The sequence below is a fragment of the Oreochromis aureus genome, linkage group 3 (genome assembly GCF_013358895.1).
Source record: "Oreochromis aureus strain Israel breed Guangdong linkage group 3, ZZ_aureus, whole genome shotgun sequence".
NCBI classification, from domain to species: Eukaryota; Metazoa; Chordata; class Actinopteri; order Cichliformes; family Cichlidae; genus Oreochromis; species Oreochromis aureus.
In genome coordinates, this window is record NC_052944.1 from 48,412,019 (window position 1) to 48,436,410 (window position 24,392).

Below are 24,392 nucleotides of genomic sequence, written 5' to 3' on the forward strand. Positions count from 1 at the left end.
TCGTCACTCATCCAAGTGACTTCTTCAGTTTCAGCTGACTGCAGGTTTCCCCAATCTTACAAACAGTACATTTGCATAATGACTGAAACTAGCACCACTGAAGGAGCAATTGGCTGGGAGGTCAGTTCCTTCATCATAGTTATGCAAATTCTCATGACCATTGATCAACAATGGTCCTTCTTGATGTGATGTTCTTCTGCTTCCCTGGCTGCTGTGTCTGTGGGGATTGTGTTCACTCTGTGTTGTAGCGTCCTGATGACATGAGAGAAGCGAGTGAGCAAAGACAAGCTTTAACTAACACAGTGGGAAGAGGGTCAAGCTGACAAGTGATGATTTAGAGTTTTGAATAAGATAAAATGTGATGTTGCCAGACTGCATCACGAGGCCATATATGCAAAGAGTGCCAGCTAGGGGTATTGTTTAAGAACTTGGCAAGCAACGACTTGAATGTATCATGGCCCCGGGCCTTCTGTGAGACCATCACCATTGTGTGCAAGTGGTAGGCTTGCTGTCATTGCTCCAGTTTCAGTTGGACTTATATCAGTGCGTCTCAGTCAACACACCAGTGGCCTCTCTGTCCATCATCTGCCAACAGATGTAAGGAGCGGTTCATCCACTTTACCTTCACCAGCTTGTACAGCTACAGTTGTGGTATTGCCAAGCTCTACTTAGCTCCATGTTTGTTAACACCTTGCGTAAATACTAGCTCTTCTCCTCTATTAGAAATCCCTGAGAGTATCTGGTACTTGACTGGCCACAAACAATGCTTTTCTTAAAAGTAATGCAGTAATTTACAAGGTTACTATAGTTAACTACGTATAAAACTAATCTAAAAACTAAAACAAGATGTTTAAAAAAGGAAATATATTTAGTTTTAGTCTATATTTAGTTTTAATAAGTTCTGTAGAATTCATTATCACAACCTGCTTGATGAGGCTTTGGACATCTACAAGACTGTGAATTAATTGCTTTGAAAAAGTGTGTTTGTGTGTGTGTGTGTTTTTTAATTAAATATCTGCACTGATTTTTATAAATCTTGGCTCTGACATATGGTCTCCTAACTAAAAAGACTACAAGTTACACTGAAAAATCCTGCTCCTCACATACAAGGTCTTAAATAATCAGGCCCCATCTTATCTCAATGACCTTGTAGTACCATATCACCCTATTAGAGCACTTCGCTCTCGCACTGCAGGCCTACTTGTTGTTCCTAGAGTATTTAAAAGTAGAATGGGAGGGAGAGCCTTCAGTTTTCAGGCCCCAGCTTCCAGTTTTTATTCGGGAGACAGACACTATCTCTACTTTCAAGATTAGGCTTAAAACTTTCCTTTTTGCTAAAGCATATAGTTAGGGCTGGACCAGGTGACCCTGAATCCTCCCTTAGGCTGCTTGGGGATTCCCATGATGCATTGAGTTTTTCTTCTTCAGTCACCTTTCTCACTCACTATGTGTTAATAGACCTCTCTGCATTAAATCATATCTGTTATTAATCTCTGTCTCTCTTCCACAGCATGTCTTTATCCTGTTTTCCTTCTCTCACCCCAACCGGTCGCAGCAGATGGCCCCGCCCCTCCCTGGTTCTGCTGGAAGTTTCTTCCTGTTAAGTGGGAGTTTTTCCTTCCCACTGTCGCCAAAGTGCTTTCTCATAGGGGTCATATGATTGTTGGGTTTTCTCTGTATGTATTATTGCAGGGTCTGCCTTACAATATAAAGCGCCTTGAGGCGACTGTTGTTGTGATTTGGCGCTATATAAATAAATTGAATTGAAAAATTTAAATAAAAACTAAACTAAAACTGTGCATTTCAGTCAATATATATCTAAATTTGTCAAGGTTCACTGTGCTGCAAGTTGGAGTAAGACCAAAATGCAGGACAAGGGATTAATACAAGGCAGCTTTATTGCTGAACTTTAACAAGGTAAAAAATAATGCAGGTCAAAACAGAAACCAAAAACTATACATTTACAAGGGAAACATGGAAATAGGAAGGAAACACAAGGTAGAATGGATGGGGGAGAACACAACAAATGGCAAGAGAAAGGGATAATAAACAAACAAGCAACAGGTGGGAGGACAGCCCAAACTAATCACAGGTATCTGACCTCTTCTTTAGTTCTGGAGAGCTGAGGAATGGACTTCAGGAGCCACCAAGTCAGTACCTGACTGATAACAAACTGGCAGAGAAGACTGGGGTCAGAGAAACCAGGAGAATAACCAGAGGGTGTAAATGCTGATCTGAGGGTGCGAACAACTGAAGACACAGGGAGCAATAGGTTAACATGAGAAAAAACTTCACAAAAGCAAAACATGAATCTGCCACTGAGTGGAGGTTTGAGCTTGTCTTGAGTACAGCGAGGAGGATAGGTCTCATTCCGTAGAACAGGGGCCTGAAGGTTGAAGGCTCTGCTTCCCTAGTCTACTTTTTAATACCCTAGGAACAAAAAGAAAGCCTGAAGTCCAAGAGCAAAATGCTCTATTGGAGTGATACGGTAGTATGTCAAACAATCAAATCACCTGAATTATACTTATCTAATCAACCTACTCTGAACTAATGCTGACTTTGTTCTGATCTTTGAGAGGAGAGAGATTGGAGAGCAGAAATGTGCACACCTTGGCAATGATGTGTCTATCTTTGTGTGAATATAATCCAATAGTTCTTGGAAGTTGAAAAATTGGAAATCCCAATCCTAATCCCCTTGAATTTATAATCCAACATGGCAAAAATGAGCAGAAACAAATTAAAACATGATCCAATTTATGGGTCCATAGTGTTGGGTAGTTGTTGCTCCTCTGGCATTACACGGTATAAATTCTAAGTGTAGAATCCTAGAGGCGACTCTTTAGATGACATCTTCTGTTCATCACAAGAACTAGAGGAAGTAACAATGCTGAATGTTCCTACACTCTTTTATACTTTGCCAAATGGCCATTTGCATCCCTCTCGCTCCCCTCTTTCTCTCCGCACATCCAATCACCATGACACCTTATCCTCCCTTTCTCTGACTTTATTACAAACATGATTTAAAAAGAAAGTCTAAACTTAGCAATCACTTCATTACATTTTCTTCTTTTCTGTGAGGAACATTACATGATTTTTTTTTATTAATTTCATCATATATAAATATACTTCACTTTTATCCAATTTCACTTCAATTAGATCTATTATTTGTTGATTCTCACATGAACATCTGTAGCCGAGGTGGAAAAAACACAAGTAGATGACACCAATAACATAAGAAGAGATAAAGAAAAATACTCTATTTTCATTGTTTACATCAGCAAAATATCAAAGTTCCTATTGCAATCGAATGCCCCACTCAGGTCACCCCACATGGGGGTACTTAGTTATTAACAGCCAATCAGAGCCTATGAAGGCCACATTCAGCATGTTAGTGAAGGCGCGTAGTTCTCCCCCGGAGAACTGAGTGCTGACAGTGAGGGGTAGTTGTGTAGAAACTGGTTGTGATCCTCTGTGTGTGAGAGCTGCTCCAGCTCGCCGTCTTTCCTCTTCAGCTCAGCGATCTCCTGCTCCAGCTTCTCCTGAAGCTCTTTGACTCGACTCACTTCAGTTTCCTGCTGGGATCTGACCTGCTGCTTCACATCAGAGCTTCTTTTCTGGATGAGACGGATCAGCTCAGTGAACATCTTCTCACTGTCCTCCACTGCTTTATCAGCAGAGCCATTGATGGCCTCCACCTCCTGTTGAAGCAGCTTCACATCTTTCTCTCGCTCCTGGATTCTCTGCTGGATGTTTAGTCGTCTCACCTCGAGCTCCTTCTGCTTCTCAGTCCTTTCTGCTGCAGCTGGGACTGTTTCATGGCCTTTATGTTCATCCACTGTGCAGAGATAACAGATACTCTGCTGATCAGTACGACAGAAAATCTTCATCACCTCATCATGACGAGAGCAGATGTTCTCCTGGAGCTTCTTGGAGGGGGCCACCAGCTTGTGTTTCTTTAATGGAGCTGCATCATAGTGAGGTTGGAGGTGTTTCTCACAGTAAGAGGCCAGACAGACTAAACAGGACTTGATGGCTTTCAGCTTCCTCCCAGTGCAGACATCACAGGCCACATCTTCAGGTCCAGCATAGCAGTGATCAGCTGGAGCAGCTTGGAGTCCAGTCTTCTTCAGCTTCTCCACTAAAGCTGCTAACACGATGTTTTTCTCCAGGACAGGCCTCGGTGTGAAAGTCTTCCTGCACTGAGGGCAGCTGTGGATTCCCTTCCTGTCCTCTTCATCAAAGTGAGATTTAATACAGTTCCTGCAGTAGCTGTGTCCACAGATGGAACAAGAGAAGGTTTCTTGGTCCAGCTGAACTCCTTTCTGTGCCATTTCTCCTCTGTCTCTCTCTGGCAGGAACGAAGGCATTCTGATATTTTTTCTGTAGTGAATGGAGCCTGTTGGCTCCTAAATATTACCACATGTTTGTTATACCCAGGGAACAGGGAAAAACATTTACAGTGTTTCAGGAAGAAGAGGGAGGAGTTATCAGGCTTTGACACAGTCCAGGAAGTGGAACGGTTTGACGTAGACGCCCTTTGTTTAACCCTTTGAACACAAACAAAGGTAATTGGCCATCTGCTGATTTCTCAATATCCCTGAAAGATTGAGAACAGTGAAGTTTACATTTTCATTTGATTTTCAGGCTGATCAGTTTTTACATTTATGATATATGAATGAAATAAAAAAGCTGTCACTGTCATAGCATGGGACATATTATACCATGGAACATTTCTTGCCCACATATGTTGCTGTTCATGCTTTTCATTTCAACAATGGTGTCACGGCGAATGGGATGAGCCGTTTGAGGAATTAAATGAGGATCCAACTGCAGGTACTCACTGAGATGCGAAGGTCGTTTTTTGTAGAACACGGCACAAGGTGGAAATGGCAACCAGGAACAAAACTAATCTATACTGAGACAAACTAAACTAAACTGAACAAAAAACATGAACATGAAGGGGAATGAATAGAGGTATAGGAAGGTGGACAGCAGGGTAAACACAGTAGATTCATAGGAGATAAACAGACAGACCAGTGACTAGAACATGAGAAGACATGACTTAAATACACTCAGAAGAACACAGGGAGATTACACACAGGTGGGGAACACAGCTGGGAGTAATAGACAAGACAAGACAAGGGAAGCAAAACAGAATACACTGACATCAGACGTGACCCTTCAAAGTAAAACAGGAAACAAAAGACAATTCACAAGACAGACTAGACACTGAACTAAACCTACATTAAACATGAGATACAAAACCTAAGAACTAATCTCTTAACAAGAATTACTGAAATATAGATTAATAATAATAATTACCAACAAAGCACAATAAGAGAATCAGAAAATAAACCATAATGCAAAATCAAACCAAACCATGAGAACTCAAAATACTGGGTCAAAACTGACCCAGAACCATGACAAACGGTTAAATTAAGACACAAAAATCACAGTTATTAATCCTTCCAATATAAAACATTTGGCTTTCAGACACAGTGGCAGTGTCTGTATCTTTATTGCAAGTATTTTGTGTTTTAGGACGTTGAATATCAAGTTAAATATGCTGCAAAATGTGAGAATTCATAGAATAAAAAGTCAGAATGTGTAGAACAGTTTTTAAAAATTTTTTACTTCTAAAAGGTTTTCACATACTTGTATTAAATCCACAGTTAGAGAAAAAAATATTCACAAACAATTCATATTTTCACAAATATATTTAGAGCTGCAAACTTGCAGTTTTTATATATTTTATATTTATTTATGATTTTTACTACTTGGAACCACAACTCTGTGATTCCAACCTCTCAGATCAGTGAATACAAGTGTTCATGATCCGGGGTGTCGGTGGTGTTTCGGTGTTTGGTGTTCTTACTCTTTTCTAAGCTCAGGTCTTCTGGGCGAAGTTTTAAATCAGCCTCCATGTTCTGCTTGCTCCAAGTGTTCCCCAGTTTAATTTCGCCTTCTTTGTGTCTCCAGCTTCCTGCACCTCCAGATCATTATCCACTTACCTCCCCTCTTATCTGGATTTCTTCTGACACTAGACATTCCCTCTGACCGACTGCCTATCTGAATCCTACCTGCCAGAAGCTGTCGCTCTTTTTTCACCCATCTTCCTGTGGAGAATCTGGAAACCCGCCTGCCTGCTTTCCTGCTCACCACAACCATCCATCAGTACAGAAAAGAAGGTCTCCCTCCCTCCAAAACCCAGATTCACCAGCCTGCCAAAGAAGCAACCTTCTTTGCTCTCCTTGCAGTACAACTCACCTGTACTGGAAATAATACCGCTCTCCTCTGTTACAGTGGATCCAGCCTCTCAGAAGTTCCATGAAGACATTTTACAGTTTTCTGTCACTCTATTTAATAAAATCAGATTGAGGTTGAAACAGCCGTGCTTTCAGTCTGCTTGTGGGTTCATTTTCACGCTGGCCTCTCAGCACTGAAAGCTTGACTGCCCCCTCTGAAGTCACAAATTCAAACATTATGAGCTTCGACTTTTGCAGCACTTCTTGAGAGAGATGTGATGCAAAACTCACACTTGTAGTTGAAGGGGGACAGGGGGTGGTGAGGGGGTTTGTGTGATTGAACATGAGTCCATAGGAATGGAGGTCACCCAATCAGAATATTGATAACTGGTATGTATTGCGGCTCTTTGTGTTCTGTCTTTCTGGGGGTGTCGATCAGAACAAGCAGCAGCCAATCAAATGCAGTCCAGTCATTTATTTAGTTGGCTCAGATATTTACACAGCACAGTAATGAAGGGCACAGTACAGGTTTTACAGCCTTTGTAATCTGTGAGTGTGCATAGGTTTGCTCTGAAGAGGAAATAAACAACAAGAAATAACATTTAGATTCATGTCACGTCTGTAGGTTTATATAACAGTTATAATTACTTAAACTAAAACTCGTACACATGTTTCTGTGTTAAACTAAGTAGATCCTAACTCTGACGTTACAGCGTTCACAAAGACAAACACAGTCAGCACCATCTACTGACTACACAGGTTTACAGCAGAGTGATCATGTGACTCTATATTTGCACAAACATTGATATTGATATTGATATACCTTTATTAGTCCCACAAGGGGAAATTTCATGTTAAGGCTGCCGACCTATTGCACGCAATGGCGGCGCCATCTTACCCTCCGACCTGGGGAAGACAGGTCAGAGAGGTATAAATGGAAAATGCACAACATGAGGAAAAACAAGGAGAAAAAATAACTCCCCCAGACTGAGCTCCAACAGGGAGATCAGTTTGAGAACAGAGAAAAAAACACCTCAGCACATGAATCAGCACATCTCACAACATAGAAGACATAAGCTTTGAAGGCGTCTGGAAGGGGTGGGGGGTGAGTGTAGGTCTGTGTCAGTGTACATGCGTATGTGTGAGCGTGAGTGTGTGTGTGTTCCGTGTTCAACCGAGAGAAAGTGTCCCTTCACCTGATTAGGCAAAAGTCGACAGTCTTCGGTCGACGCGGGTGGCCTTGAATGAGGAGGGAGAAAGTCACAACACAGTCTTGTTATCTAAAGGAGAATTTTGTTATTCCTGTCAGCTTTTGCCTTGAGCAACCAGCTGGCGCCAGGGGGGCCGCATGAGATGAAGATGGTAGCTGTTTTGATTAGTGCGAACAAACTGCTTCCCATTTTTACAGTTGTCTAATGTCCGTCACTGCTTTTTCTTCAAACATGAAACCAATGACATCTTAAAAAAATAGTCACGAAACATTTATAGCACAGAAACATAAATTTTCATGAACATGAACATCAGTTTAGCTGAATGAAAATCATCATGAACAGTGACAACCTCAACAGCTAAAGTCATGGAGGCTAAACAGACATAAGATGGAGGGCCCCTCAAACAAAGTCAGTCATTAACTAGATAATAAATAATAAGATGTCAAAGTAGCAAAGATAAAGTGTGACTGACGTGATCTCTGTGTGAACAAGAGACCAAGGAAACTGGAAACTAAAGCATGTTTTCAGCAACTTTCTGGCAATGACTTCTGTCTATTTCAGTTTAATCAACTCTGCAGTGTCTCCATCTCCATGAAGCCAAAGTCCAGCATAGAGCGGCTGAGTGAATGTGGTCTGGACTCTGTGGAGGAGAGTCATGGTTTCAGAGACGCTGTAGAAAGACAGAATACCTGCTCTGTGATCCAGGTACACTCCTACTCTGGAGGACCGAGGACCTGAGAGATCAGTGTGGACATTATTGTGGAAAAATTTGCATCTCTCCTTTTCACAACGTAATGCCCAAGATTTGTCATTGTATCCAAATTTGCATTCATCTGAGCGCCCTGCTCTGCTGATATTCTTGTATGCGACTGCTACGTAAACCGCTTTTCCTCTCCACTCCACCTCCCAGTAATAACATCCAGTCAGACTCTCTCTACTCAGGACCTGCCAATAATATGCGAATCTGTCCGGATGATCAGAATAAGACACTTTCTGTTTCATTACTTTTGTTTTTCTTTTCCCCTCAGATAATGACAGATATCTGTTTGCTGTGTTTGGATCCAGTGTGATTTCATGTGAATATTTTAAGAATCCAGCTCTGGTCTTTGGCTCTGGTGGTGACAGTAAAACATCCTCTTCAGTGACTGTCAGTGAGATGTTTGTCCATTCCTCTCTCAGAATGTCCTGTAGTTTATCTCTGGTCTCTGACACAGCTGCTGTCACATCCTCAAAGTACCTCAGAGGACGAATATTGATGCTGGATGAGTGTGTAGACTCACTGAGTGCTGACAGTGAGGGGTAGTTGTGTAGAAACTGGTTGTGATCCTCTGTGTGTGAGAGCTGCTCCAGCTCGCCATCTTTCCTCTTCAGCTCAGCGATCTCCTGCTCCAGCTTCTCCTGAAGCTCTTTGACTCGACTCACTTCAGTTTCCTGCTGGGATCTGACCTGCTGCTTCACATCAGAGCTTCTTTTCTGGATGAGACGGATCAGCTCAGTGAACATCTTCTCACTGTCCTCCACTGCTTTATCAGCAGAGCCATTGATGGCCTCCACCTCCTGTTGAAGCAGCTTCACATCTTTCTCTCGCTCCTGGATTCTCTGCTGGATGTTTAGTCGTCTCACCTCGAGCTCCTTCTGCTTCTCAGTCCTTTCTGCTGCAGCTGGGACTGTTTCATGGCCTTTATGTTCATCCACTGTGCAGAGATAACAGATACTCTGCTGATCAGTACGACAGAAAATCTTCATCACCTCATCATGACGAGAGCAGATGTTCTCCTGGAGCTTCTTGGAGGGGGCCACCAGCTTGTGTTTCTTTAATGGAGCTGCATCATAGTGAGGTTGGAGGTGTTTCTCACAGTAAGAAATTAAACAGACTAAACAGGACTTGATGGCTTTCAGCTTCCTCCCAGTGCAGACATCACAGGCCACATCTTCAGGTCCAGCATAGCAGTGATCAGCTGGAGCAGCTTGGAGTCCAGTCTTCTTCAGCTGCTCCACTAAAGCTGCTAACATGACATTTTTCACCAGGACAGGCCTCGGTGTGAAAGTCTTCCTGCACTGAGGGCAGCTGTGGATTCCCTTCCTGTCCTCTTGATCCCAGAAACTTTTAATACAGTTCATGCAGTAGCTGTGTCCACAGGGAATAGCCACTGGATCCTTCAGTAGATCCAAACAGATGGAACAAGAAATTGTTTCTTTGTTCAGCTGAACTCCTTTCTGTGCCATTTTTCCTCTCAGTGTCAGTGACAGAGTAGTTTCAGTTATAAGGAAGAGAAACTCACACAGAGCTCTGATCTCAACAACATGTGAATGGAGTCTGTTTGCTCTTACACGTCACCACATGTTGATTACACCCATCTTAAAGGGCAGATCTGAAGGGGAGGGAATGAAAAATGAGAGGAGGTGAAAAGGGAGGAGCTATCAGGCTTTAACTGAATCTATGAGGAAGAGCAGTTTAAAGCAGACAAATGGTGCACAAATAAATTATGATTATCATTAGTAACTAGTGAGAAGAGAGAAGAGAAATACTTTTTATATGTAACAAAATCTGAGAGGGGGGAATTGTCTGTTTCCACACCAAAGGATTCAGTGGTAGGATATGGCTGGGACTAGAGTTAAATAAATCAGATAAAAACAAGAACAAAGAATTTCAGCAAAGCACGACAGAAAATACTCTGAGCAGAAGTAAGCATAATTATTGCCACACACAACAAAGGGGGAGAGAAAAGGCAGGCCACCACCTGTGGAACAGAAGGGACTTATTACATAAAGATAACATTGTTGAAAACAACTTAATAAAGATTTTGCCACACTACACTAAGCCTTTAATAATAGTTATTTTTCTTTTGTCAGTTCAAGAGGATTGTTTGTTCTTTTCTTGAGTGTCAGAGTTCCTCATATTTCAGTGGGGGCTCATACGATGTAAGGACAAAGAAGATGTAAGGTCTTTGAGCCAAGAATGGCTGGAGAGGTTGGATTACTGGAAACCAATTAAGACTTCCTCTCATTTGTTTAACAGTGATGGAAATCTTTCATCTGAAGGCTGACTGAGACACTGATGGTTATAATATACATACAGCACTGCTGGCTGGTCTGTCTATCATAACACACAGCATATATTGTCAAACCATAACATTAAAATGTGAATTTGTGATTTGAATCTAGTAAGAGGGTTTCTGATTTTGGTAAAGTTTTATTTGAGCCGATCCAAGGATTTCCTGTTAAGGTAGATTTTTTCTTCTTCTTCTCTTATTTGATCCAACAGTTAAGATGATCAGTCAATGAATATTTTAAATATTATTCTAACAGTTCCGACCTCCAGTTTTTCTTTATTGGCCCTCTTGCATAAAATATGCTTTAGTGAAGATTCAATTTCAACTGGATTAATACTAAATGTATTTAGATGGAGAGTGTTGTTGGCCACTACTGAGGTTCAGACGGAGTTGAGCAGGAAAAGAAAATTTGTCACAGAAGTGAGCACATAGTATTTCTGTGTCTCGTTTTATTCACACCGTCACTAATTAAGTTTCTATTCTGTATACAATTTATTTTTTATTAATCTGTTGAGAATTCTAACACTAGTGAACATGTAAAATACTGGACAATGTGAAAGGCGGCCTTAAACTCTAAACCTTTCTGTAATGTTTATCGAGAATGCTTGAATGTGTAGGCACAGCCCAGAGGCATGAGGATATTTCTCTGTAGTGTTCAATGTACAGTATGTGGCTGTCTCAGAAAGTCCCAGTTTCTGTACTTTATATTGTGTAAGTTAGGATCTGCATCAATTTTTAAATTAAATATTGAGAGACGTGGAGAAAATATTTTGCCAAGTTTGTGTAAAAGTATTCGGGGCTACTAGCTAAGGAGGACTTGATGGCTTTCAGTTTCCTCTCAGTGCAGACATCTTCACAGCTCATTGTGTGTTTTACAAGTTCAGATATAATCATCAAAATGAAACTCAGGGGCGATTTTAGCTCATTTTTGAATCAAAGCACCCCCCAAAATTTCTTACTTTTTTTGACAATATTTGCTGTTTGTGTGACACACTACTAAAAATATAAAAAGCATACAGTATTTGGTTGAGACGGAACATTTTAACAACAAAAGTATAGATACCCCCTCCCCCCTCCCAAAATGGTTTGTTCCAGCTCGCCTCTCCCCTGCTCTGGCTCTAGCTCAATGACTGTATAAAAGATGGACGACGCGACACCGCCTCCTCCCATTGTGCAAAAATGAAGCCAAAATATCCCAAGAGCACCTGGCTGCAGCCACTGTGGAGGCTGCCATCTTGCAAATTTGGAGCCAGAGTCTGCGCAGTAGTGACTTGAGGTGGAGCGACTGTGTAAAGCTCCCGCCCACACACCCGCTGGACGTGACCGCAAACACGCCCCCCTACACTTTTTACGTAGCCCGGCTGCTCGAGTTTTTTTGCTGGTTTACCACGACTGACGACTCGTTTAATTAAGGTAAATACAACCATGTAGTGATGGGTAGATGAGGCCTCGTGAAGCGTTTCAGCACATTCCCCAAACTGTATTGATACTGTGTCGACACAGTGTTGCTGTTTTGCTCCATACTGACACCTGCTGGACCTTAAATATCATTGCAGGCAACTTACTTGAGACTCACAACAGACACTGAATCAATGACCTAGTCATACTTGTATACACTGTAAGGTACTTTCCATGGAATCATTTTATATCTTTTACATTGCAAATATTGTAGACATCTTTAAAATATATTGTGAATGACTTGATGCATTCTCAATCATCCAGGAAAGTAGGAATCCAAATGAATCCAAAAGTTGAATCTGTTCATCTGGACGTAGCGTTTTGTGGGAGAAACGTTTCGTCACTCATCCAAGTGACTTCTTCAGTCTCAGCTGACTACAGGTTTCCCCAAACCTTATAAACAGTACATTTGCATAATGACTGAAACCAGCCCACTGAAGGAACAATGGGCTGTGAGGTCAGTTCCTTAATCATAATTATGCAAATTCCCATGAACATTGATCAGCAATCACTAACCAACCCGACACAAACAGAGTAACATAGTGTACGCTGTTAAGTGCCAGGAGGATTGCCAGGATTTATACATCGGGGAAACCAAACAACCTCTAGCGAAGCGGATGGCACAACACTGAAGAGCAACCTCATCAGGCCAGGACTCTGCAGTTTATTTACACCTACAGGCCAGTGGACACTCTTTCAACGATGAGGATGTACACATGTTGGACAGGGAGGAACGCTGGTTTGAGCGCGGAGTCAAGGAGGCCATTTACGTGAAAAGGGAAAGACCATCTCTGAATCGAGGAGGGGGCCTAAGAGTACATCTTTCACCATCTTACAACGCTGTGATTGCAGCCATTCCCCAACTCTCTGTGAATGGTACTCACGGCCATTGATCAGTGTTCTTTGATCAGTGGGTTTTGGTCAGTGGTTGTTGATCAATGGTCATGGGAATTTGCATAATTATGATGAAGGAACTGACCTCACAGCCCATTGTTCCTTCAGTGGGCTGGTTTCAGTCATTATGCAAATGTACTGTTTATAAGATTGGGGAAACCTGCAGTCAGCTGAGACTGAAGAAGTCACTTGGATGAGTGACGAAACGTTTCTCCCACAAAACGCTACGTCCAGATGAACAGATTCAACTTTTGGAGACGCTTGATTAGAGTTTTGTGATGCTAGCTTGCCTTAGTTAATCCTTAGCTTTTACTTTCATCTGTGTTAATGCATTACATGTGTTAATTGGTTGCCCAGTGGTCTGTTGAACAGCCCTGTCGGTTTTTTGTTTGAAGTTTTATTTTACTCCATTTCTTGTGTGAGCTGTCGTGTATGTTACTCCCCTCCTGTCCCCTAGCAGAGGGGGTCGTAACACCTCCTCAGGCTGTAACCCTCAATGACCGCCGATTTCATTTTTCACAAGTTTGTGTGTTTTTTTCCATTTGATGAGATGCACCATCTTTTCAAGGCCCTGATGCTGATCACCACACCGTGTTCATGTGCTAAAAGAGAAATCATTTTCTCTTTTGTTACTAAAACTGATACTGAAGTACAGTTTCAGTAGCTCAGAGAGTATAGCAACTGTTGCGGTTTGTCTTGAAACAACTTTAATCACCACATTTTGACTTTAATCTCGAAACTGAAACTTTATTCTCAATGTGATCTATAATATTTTTTTCTTAATGTGACCCTAATACTCATTCGTACAACAACGGTGCCAGCAAATTGGAACTGAAGAAAACATAAGCAAAAAGAAGATGTAAGTGTGGAAACTTGGTTTTGAGTTTTTTATTTTAATTTCTATATTTACAGTGTCAATTCATCTTTTTTCAGAACCTTTTTTTTCACTTTCAAAACAAAAATTTTCTGTACATTTATTTCAGTTACGATACTGTTTCATTTTAAGGTGGCCTCGTTTTAACCCCATACACACACACAGAGGGTTAATAACAACCACCTTTATTCCATTTCCAGAGTGTAACAACCAACCACCTGTGTGAAATCTGAAATGACCATGGTGTAGATTCAAAATGTGCTCTGGCACATTCATAAGCATCGGTTGCTACTGACAACAAGAAATAAAGCCGGTCTGTGCTATGGACTGAACCATTTGTTAATGGTGGGCGGGGGTAACATTATGCAATATATTCAGTTTTAGAATTTATATTCAGGGTTAACTGCAGCTAGGCTCAAAGTGTTAAAAGTGTTAGTGTGTTTCAAAATTGTCTTTTGTTATTACACAATAAACAGAAAATTATTTCTGAAAGAATCACCATGTCTAACAAGTCTCGATCAAAGTAGTGAGAATAAGACGAGACTTTGTTAAGTGGGGTTTTTGTAAAGCAGGTTTAATGGACAAAGAAAATTTTGAGCTTAAAGTTCAATCACTTTAAAAATAATGACGGGAACTTTGCTGCTTCACACTCAGTTTCTACTTGATATCTTTTGATTGTCTGAGCACTAAAGTTGCTGAGATTCAAGTGAACATCTCATGATGTGTTTTCAGTGCTCTAGTCTGACAGTAAAAGTTTATTTAAAACACATGAAGTCAATCACTTATGTAACAGATTCATCCACTAGTCCTAACAGCATCATTTAAAACATTTAAAATGTTTTAAAAATAGAGACTATTATTTTCAACACAGACCAGAATACAGGAGGGATATGCACCATAAGCCCAACCCAGTGTGAGGGTCCATGTTTCCACAGTGAGTAAATAAATACAGTACTATATGCTGCTTAGCTAATAGAAACTGAATTTAGTTTAAAATACACTTAATGGCAAAAGATACTTGACAGTTGATTTGGTTTAGTATTAATAATCTTGGAAGTTAGACAACCTCTTGAAAATGGAGAAGCTTTAGACGAAAACTGTTTTTGTGTCTCTGCTTCTTTTTAAATATACAAAATAATTTTAATGAGTTTCAATATTGCTTCAACTGTTCAGAGTCAGTTTCATATCGAAAAGGAGTTGGAAAAAATACACACTTATTTAATCCCACCCCTTTGCAAAAAGCTATCAGTCAATATTTAGTCAGCTTCTTTACTGATATAATCGGTTGTAAAAAATAGCAAACAGATTTCTGATATAATATATACATCATATCATGAAATTTTCTAAATAGAGACATTCACTAAATTTCAGTATCTTCAAGTCTTTTTGAACTGCTTTATGTTTGGACATTGCTTCAGCTCCATATTCAAACTTTTCCACAGCTTCTTTCCATGCACAGAAACACAAAAGCTGTTTCTGGTAGTACGTACCTTCACAATTTTGAAATTACAAAAGCCCCTTAAATTATAACTTCCTTCTTTCAAAAAATCATACTCTGAATGGCAGTTCCTTATTTTTTGCTTGAAACAGAATTTGTACTGTTTGGAATTTCACTAGATCAGCAAATTTCTAGATTTCAGACTGCAAGAATAGTGAGTTTTTATGATCCCTATAACCTGCACTGTGGATGATTCAAACTGCTTTTTTTTTTTTTTTTTAACTGAATGTAATGTACTTTTATAGCTATTGCCCCAGACCTCTGCACTATAGCTGAAGTATGGTGAAATCAGTGAACAGTAGAGAATATGACGGAACATATAGTGATGTTCCGTCTAATACCTGTGTTGCCTTGTTTAGGATTGCAATGCTTCCTGACACTTTGGAATGAATATATCTTATGTGTTAAGTTTTCATCTATTATTGTCCCCAGAAATTTATGTTCATTGACTCTTTCAATATCAACACCATTTATTTAAATCTTAGCATTTATGATGCTGGGATAGTGGCGCGGCTGCCCCTCTGTTGGTCTTCCCTGGTCTCTTGTGTTCTGAGGGCCTCTGGATGTCTGGAGTCTTGATCTCCTCCATACCTGCTTCATGCCCTGGAGGTCGGGGCTGTGGCTCCCCACACCCTCTAGCAGATGATTACATGAAGGAACCTTTTAAATACAAGTGCGCTCATGCTCACAGGTGTACACACAGGTGCTCACACACACAAACTACACCCTTTTTGGCTCCTACCTCAAAGCACACTGTGATCTTACGTGCTGCACAATAATGTTTTATATTTAGTATTTACTGTTATATTCCCATAGATCATCGTGATGTTGTTTATCATGTTGCTCTTTTTTCTTTCTTCTGCTTGTTTTCTTTTTTTTCTTTCTCAACAGGTGAACCCTACGGTGGCCCTGAAGTGCAAACCACAAAAACAAATCACAAAACGCACAACAAATTGAAAAGCGCAACAACAAATCACTTAACGCAAAAACAAATTGAAAAGCGCAAAAACAAATTCACTTAACGCAAAAACAAATTCACTTAACGCAAAAACAAATTCACTTAACGCAAAAACAAATTGAAAAGCGCAAAAACAAAAACCAAACCGGAAGAGGTAGGTACCAATGCTGCAACAACAGGCATCACTGATTGGATGATGGATCCGGTAGCCTTTTGAACCGGAAGTTGTTCTGTTCGGAAGTTTGGTGACTGCTCTACCAACTTTTTTCCACAACTTGGACAAAACATGTTGGCTGTATCCCAATTCAGGGTCTGCAGCCTTAAAGGCCGCATTTTAAGGCCGATTACGTCACAGCGGCGCGCCGAAGGCTGTCCCAATTCAAAGGCTGCTCGAAACGCGGCCCTCAAATTCGGCCTTCATTTCCATGAATTTTAAGGCTGTGGCTGTGTAGACTTCGTGGCCCAACATATCCCACAATTCATAGCGCGACAGTCACTGTGGATAATTTTGCCGCAGACGGCAGAAGGGAGCGGCCGAAGAGTAAACTGTTAAACGTAAGTACTGAATATGATGTCACTTATTTATGTGCAAATGTTTAATAATGAGGAACATTAAAACATTACTGTTGGCCACATGTCGGCAAAGTTATTTGCCATTAGCGATGTTTGTACTTTCAGCGTTTACTTTGTTTTAAAGCATTTAAAATATAATAATACAATAGTTGACTTTAATCTTACAGAGAATGTGATGATTTTATGGATAATTAAAGTCAGTCATATATCCACAAACACAACAAGCTGAAAGTCAGTGATGCTGCTCGGTTTGCAGTCCTGAATATGACAGCACAAGCAGGATTCACTGCACTGTTAATGTTAGCTATGTTATATTGCTGCCTCTGTTCGGTGGTGTCGAGCCAAACGGACTTTTAACGTGTGTTTGAACGAGCTGACGGTTCACTCGTTAAGCTGAAAGAAAGATGCTTTAATCACAGGAGTCACACATGTGTCCACTGGACCATCTGGAACTCTTCTTGTTTAGCACTCGTAATAACACAAACACTAAATCCTCCTTCTCTTGTGCTGTTTTGTAGCAGTGTGTACACCTGAGACTGTCACCTGTCTGTCTGTCCTGCTCTCTCTCTTTGTTTTTCTCTCTGATTGTGGAATAAAAGTATGAACATGTATTTATAAGTTACACTTGTGTTTGAATCCTGCAGCTTATCACACATTTGATTTCCATGTGTGCCAACTGCAAGTGTCCAGAGTGAGGACAGACTGAGGGACCCACTGCTGCACATCATCTGTGAGGCTTTGCACCCTGATGATCCACCAGGACAAACTCAGCAGTGTGTGAGGAAGAGGAGGAGGAAGAGCCAGCAGCAGCTGACAGATGGAGAGAATAGACAGACTGTTCCCTGTTTGTGAAGGACTGCTAGGAAAGTTTAACATAACTAATTGTCTGTCCTGAATCAGTCTTATTAGGTAATGTTCAGATAATTTGATCATCCCAGTGTTTTCAGTGTGGGAGAAAGTACTCAGGGCCTTCAAGTTACACACTATGAAAGGCAGCAACAAGTTTAATATTCAGAAACCTAAAGTATGTATCAGCAGCAGAATGGAGCTAAAAATAAATGTTTGTTTCAGTTCTATGAAGCTTTGAGTATTTTGGATTAGTAGCACTGCTGTGTTTGTTGCATCATATTGCTGTAACTGTTTATATGCTTTATATATTCTGAGGTAAGTTGATCTATAGTGTTACATCATATTCTATAAGGATGTTATGTGTTTGTATACTTTCTGCCCAGTTTGACCCATTTAGCAGAAGTCAGCCTGTTTAAGGCTCTGATATCTATTCTGTATGACTTAAAGCAGTTATGACATGGTCTGATTTTCTCACCCAATAAAGGAATATTTCATATATCAGTCTGATCTTTATTTTATCAGCAACAGTTATCACAGCTCGTACATTTTCTTTTTACACATATATGTAAGCATTGAGCCAAATTTAGTAATGCCAACATATTACACGGACAATATTTGTCTCTTATATATAATACATCTACATATACACTGTCAAAGATACTTGTCTTTGAGTGAAGATTTAAGGTGATAGGAGATATAAATAACTGCAACTTGAATCTTTACTGAAGCTCAGTATTTGACACAGAGTTCACTCACATGAATTTCACTCACATGTGCTGTACCAGTGTACCTGCACATGTGATGTGACAATAGAAGTGATTTGATTTGAGAGTTCAAACTCACTGCTGTAATAACTTATGATTAATATAATAACTATAATATTGGCCATATCATATTTACACTGACTTTAGTCTCATGAACAACATTAGCTAATTGTTATTTACTAGCTAATCTTAAATGACTGTTCAGTACAGATATGAAGGCCAGCAATCATATTTTACAGTCCTGTGGTCTCAGCCTCAGACACTTATTAAATCACACAAAGCTCGTGTAGAAACAAACACACGAACAAAATATGTTCTCCTTCATTTCTGTCAAAGCTGTATGAAACGTTTCCAGCGGTTGGTGTTATGGTTGCTAGGCAACCTGGGCAGCGCGACGGAGGCTAGACCGTCCCATTTCACAAGCCTCGCACTTCCGGCCTTAGCGGTCTTTGAGTACGCGGCCCTTGAGGATCGTTGAGGCTGCGTACTTTAAGGCTGCAGACCCTGAATTGGGATACAGCTGTTGACTGCTCTTTCTCATAACCACGTTCGGCAGAACAACTTCCGGTTCAAAAGGCTACCGGATCCATCATCCAATCAGTGATGCCTGTTGTTGCAGCATTGGTACCTACCTCTTCCGGTTTGGTTTTTGTTGTTGCGCTTTTCAATTTGTTTTTGCGTTAAGTGATTTGTTTTTGCGCTTTTCCATTTGTTTTTGCGTTAAGTGATTTGTTTTTGCGCTTTTCAATTTGTTGTGCGTTTTGTGATTTGTTTTTGTGGTTTGCACTTCAGGGCCACCGTATGAACCAGGTGATCGATATATGTATTTTTTTGTCTGCTTATTTTGTTGGTTTTTGTTTTTTGCTCTTTATCCCCGTCCCTCTTCCCCGCTGTTTTTCTTTCCCTTTCTTTCTCCCCTTTCTTTTCCCCAGTCAAGTCTGTCCCGTATTTAACAAGTGAAAATAAAATGAAATAAACAATAAAAGTTGAATCAAATAGACCAATATGACAAGGCTGGGATGGTCCATTTGGTAAAGTAAATCCGTTGGGCATCTTTCTTCGCCTTTAGACAATAATTCTGATGGCAAAAGAGCCAAACGGACAGGCGGAAAAAAATAAAATAAAATAAAATAAAAAAATAAAATAAATCTTAGCATTTATAAAGAACTATTTCCAAATAACATAATTTTAGTTTTATTCAGATTTAATGATAATTTGTTTTTTATCAAGCCAGAACTTCATTTTACATAAGTAAAGTGAAGTTCTTAAGTAGTCATCTCATCCAATAAATGCTGCAGATCATCAGCAGAACAGAAGATGCTTCTGTCGTTAGCAAGGAGTACCATATTTAATACTTTAGACTAGAGATGGACCGATCCGATATTACGTATCTGTCAATGGAAAATTGTACTTAGTAGTCAGTATAAGCTTTTAATGATATGAGTTTCCATATATGCTTAGAGGTGTATAATCGACTGTGTAGTGATAGGATGTGTGATCTGTAGAAGCCTGCAAGGACTTTTATGTGCATTCCAGAGTGTTCTGGCTTTCACACCCACATCCTGGGAGCATGGGAGAGGTCATACCTTGTCTTATTGTTTTATGGTAGGATAAACGTATCTATGTCTGTTTTAGGCTAAGTGCATTTTGTTTAGATGAACTGTTGGACTTCCAGACCAGCAGGTTTAGGGAAGTCTTTTATGGGGACACACACACACACACACACACACACACACACACACCTAAACATCCACATTCCAATGTAAGGAACAAACACCCACTGATGTATAAATAAAGACCAGGGCAGTCTCAGAGCGCGTGTCACAGAGCCCTGCTCTGTGCTGCCCTTGTATACAAGTAAAACTGTGTTTCTCCTCTCTGATTCTTAACTGAAGAAGTGCTTTAGAATACATCTCTTGACAGTATCGGTTTCGGTCCGATACTGACCTAAATTACTGGATCGGATATCGGCGAGAAATAAAAAATGTAATCCGATCCATTAAATATCAAAAAAACACCTCACAAAACTTGGGACACGGCGTAACTCAGCTCATAACCGTAGCATGTCGGAGTAGTATGCGTCACGTGATAGAGCGGCTGTGTGTATTTGTAGCCTCGCTACCAAACGAGCATTTCATCTCCGAGGAAGTTATCCCAGAGAGAAGTAAAGCAAGTGTGTAAGTTCATCTCTGAATGTTTGTAAAGCATTCCCATGTTAAGCTTAACAACCGATATATGGAGCGACTGCCTCTCTCTCTCCCTCTCCTGTTGCTACTTCAATTGTGAAACTGATCAATGATCAGCTGATCGGCTTTTCTGTCGCGAGTCCGTCTCTCTTCTTTGTTTTTGGTCCACTTTGCACCAGAAAGAGGAAACCAGCGGCTGAACAACAGCAGCACGTTTAAGCTTGATAAGCTGTTGTTAGAATTTATTTAATATTACTTTCTAGACCAGGATCCTTTTCTACGTAGCTGACGGCTGATAACTGTGCAGGGGCGGATCTAGCAAAGTTTAGCCAGGGGGGCCGATAGGGCATGAACAGGGAAAAGGGGGCACAAAGACATACTTTTTTTTCTTATTCTCATTTAAAATATCTAGCTTTTAATAAATAAATATCTGAATCTTACACCCAAAGTTTTAATCTGATGTAAAATGTATAGAAGTCCATTACTATATATAGTAACTCTTAAGTCTATATGCCCTAGTAAGCTATAGTACTTTTTCCTTTGGGAAGGTACCATCTGTGAATTCTGCAATTCTGTTGAAGAAAGATGTTGAATCTATTTAATTATTCTTGAAAAATAATTTATTTCTGTGCATTTTTTTTCACCCTGCATCAAATTAAAGTTGATTACATCGATTAAGCATCATGAGGTGGAGGGTGGGGGTGGTTCCCCTATTTTTTTGCTGGGAGTTTGCAACCCTATTAGTTAGGTTGGTTAATATTTCTGCTAAGTACTCTTTAAAATACCAGAATAGGGAGGATGGAGTAGGTTTAAGTTTATTAGATTGATCAGTGTTGCTGAACTATGAAATATTTTGGGCGCAGTGTATTTTTTACATACAGGTATAACAGAATAGCTTTAGTGTTGTTGTTTATTTAAACTTGAGTATGAACTTATACAAAATGCAGCAAGATATTAAAAAAACAGTTTTATTGATTAAAAAACACACTATATCGGATTAATATCGGTATCGGCAGATATCCAAATTTATGATATCGGTATCGGACATAAAAAAGTGGTATCGTGCCATCTCTACTTTAGACCTGGGCCAGCTCTAGACAGGCATATATCAGGGGGCAGACAGAAATGTAAAGGGGGCACATAGTGGTAATGGAGGTGAGAATGGTGTGGGGGTTGGGTGGGGTGCTCTGGATTAGGACTGCCACAAATTAAACAAATAAAACACTGAAAAAAGCCAAACAATAAAATTTTTAAGTTACCTAAGTGATTTATATATCATGTTTAACCTGAGTAGCAAAAACACTGCGGGGGTCTAAAAATGAGATGTGCTGCATGTCAGGCAGCCACAAAAGATATATCCAACCCATCCTTGAAATCTGGGGAAATGAAGGAGGAGTCTTCAAATTTGGACAGCCTTCAAAGTGTCCCGGTGATGTAAACGGACTTCAAATGTGGCCTCAGGAGGATGCGGCCCCTAAATTTGGAAACAGCTACGATACCTGAGACTGCTTCTTGTTCTTCTTTGGTGTTTAACGGCAGCTGGCATCCTTGTACATGCATTACTGCCATCTTCTGTTTCAGTCCGTTATTACACTCTTAAATCCTACCACTTATCCCTGTGTCTTTTCAGGATCTTACAAAGCTTCGAACATCGCATCGACTATTAAATTAGTTGTTGACGATATTGATATTCGATGTAATCTTAACTACTTGACTAATCGTGGCAGCCCTACTCTGGATAACTGTTTTTGTCATGTAATTGGATTGCACTTTGTCAGACCTCTTCCCTAAGACCTGAATAACTTGGGTGTCCCACCTGAAGGCTAAGCTTCTGCTGGTCAAGCTTTTATGTTCACCAAGGCACACAAACCCCCTGAGCACGTTAAGGTGGCAATCCCTCAGGGGGAAAACAGAAAAGCAAAAAATGAAATAAAATATTCCTCATCAGATTCTAAGAATTAAAAACATGACATTTACCTTTATTGGATAGCGTATATCAAATATATTTGAAACAACAACACTTCTCACTACTGCCAATATTAACAAAACTAAATAGGGCAAGCCGATCTATAAAAAAAAAAAAAAAAAAAAAAAAAAAAAGAGAGAATTCACAAAGTCTTGAAAAATAAAACTGAAAAATAGAAATAAAGTGTCACGTCTGCAGTGGCAGACAAATGGAAGTTGGAAGTAGGACCCAAGATGCAAGCACTGACTTTGATGAGAGTGAGCTTTATTGTGACAGTGATGGAACAAACAGCAAAGGAGGTGGCAAGTGCTGAACCTAAGATTAACTAAACTGGGAAAAACTAATACAAGTAGACCTGAACAGGAGACACAGGGAGACTCGGGGAACCAACACAGGGAAATAACGCAGATGAACCAGCAACAGGCAGGCGAACACACAGGACTTAAATACACACAGCAGTAATCAAGGGATGGGAGACAGGAGGGGAACACACCTGGGAGAAATCACAGCTGACGAGACAGGGGAAACGAAAAATTGAACACACTCACATGAGACAAAGACCTTCAGAATAAAACAGGAAACAGACACAGAGGACCAGACGACACTGAACTTAACAGACAGACTCACGAGCAGACACAGTGACACCATGGACAGACTGAGGGAACACTGGCAGGCATAAAACAAAACCCTAATACATAGCAAACCTAAACAAAAGACAACAGAATAAAGAAGAACATAGAATAATACAAAGAAACACAAAACACTGAGTCGTCAGACTCAGGACCATGACATAAAGAATAAAATCAAATATCCATCCAGATCTTTACAACCAACAACATAAAATCTATCTTAATTGGAGGGCCTAATTCAAATAAATTTGCAAAATTAACTAAGAATAAAATAAGACCTCTTAATATAGCCAGTACTTACAAAACTAAAAAGGGCTGGCATAGTAATAAAAAATAAATACCTGTTTATCGCTGGTTCATTGAAACTCATATTAACAGAGACATTAAATGCACCTCATTGCCTACTGTAGGCAAACGGGAAAAAGGACGTTCTTCGCAGCTGCACTTCATCTCAAAGGTAGTTTAATAAATTGGACTTAACCACAATACTTTGACATGGGTTCTTTATAAACTTTGGTCCAACTTGAAGTAGGTGGCAAGATGCGTCACATTGATGTTTAGCTGAAGGGAGTGGGAGTTCTCTGCCGAGTGCTGTGTGAGCATGTGCACAAACAGTGCACGGAGGCAAAGAGCGAATGAGACATGAAACCTATCATCTCATTTGTGCCTTTTGCCAGTGGATTTTTCAGCTACTACAGTAAATCTTGTCCATATTCAGTTTGTGGGTAATCTATTATTTCAACTTCTAAAAGTTTGACTTAAGGGGCAGGACATTTGTTTAAGGGGGCATTGCCCCCTATTGCCCCAGCGTATAGCCGGCCCCACTTTGGACACTTTACAAATGTCACTGATATATAATTTAAAAGTACCCCTCTGACACAATAACATTCCAGTTTTCTTATTAATATATTGTGATCTATAGTGTCAAATGCCTTTGTCAAGTCTATGAATACCACAGCCACATATCGCTTTTGTCTATGGAATTTGTGATGTATTCAATTGAATCTAATAGTGCCAATGATGTTGATCTGCTTGATCTGAACCCGTACTGACTCTCAGTGAGTATTTTATGTTTATCTATACATTTTTACAGTCGGTTGTTAAACAGTTTTTCAAGAATTTTTGAGAATTGAGGTAGTAAAGAGACAGGTCTGTAGTTTGTGAAATGGTGTTTTTTGCCAGATTTGTATGGAGGTGTAACTTTCGCTATTTTCATCCTGTCTGGAAATAGACC

The 24,392-nt window shown here is 40.1% G+C and overlaps 2 protein-coding genes across 2 annotated transcripts; both read right to left on the reverse strand.

Annotated features, from left to right (window-relative positions):
* Positions 1-1,908: 1,908 nt before the first annotated feature.
* LOC120438973 (tripartite motif-containing protein 29-like) lies at positions 1,909-5,008 on the reverse strand. The gene is made up of 2 exons (XM_039609592.1): positions 4,842-5,008; positions 1,909-4,597 (listed from the first exon to the last, which is right to left on the reverse strand). The coding sequence occupies exon 2, from the start codon at positions 4,365-4,367 to the stop codon at positions 3,381-3,383; it is 987 nt and encodes a 328-aa protein (XP_039465526.1). The 5' UTR covers positions 4,368-4,597; positions 4,842-5,008; the 3' UTR covers positions 1,909-3,380.
* Positions 5,009-7,170: 2,162 nt separating this feature from the next.
* On the reverse strand, positions 7,171-9,761 carry LOC120437410 (E3 ubiquitin/ISG15 ligase TRIM25-like). Its single transcript, XM_039607976.1, has one exon. It carries the CDS (start codon positions 9,680-9,682, stop codon positions 8,009-8,011), a length of 1,674 nt encoding a protein of 557 aa, XP_039463910.1. The 5' UTR covers positions 9,683-9,761; the 3' UTR covers positions 7,171-8,008.
* Positions 9,762-24,392: the final 14,631 nt, after the last annotated feature.

What these genes read in the sequence shown, in the direction of transcription:
- LOC120438973 (XM_039609592.1), bottom strand. Translation starts at nt 4,367, where the DNA reads ATGCCTTCGTTCCTGCCAGAGAGAGACAGAGGAGAAATGGCACAGAAA.
- LOC120437410 (XM_039607976.1), bottom strand. Translation starts at nt 9,682, where the DNA reads ATGGCACAGAAAGGAGTTCAGCTGAACAAAGAAACAATTTCTTGTTCC.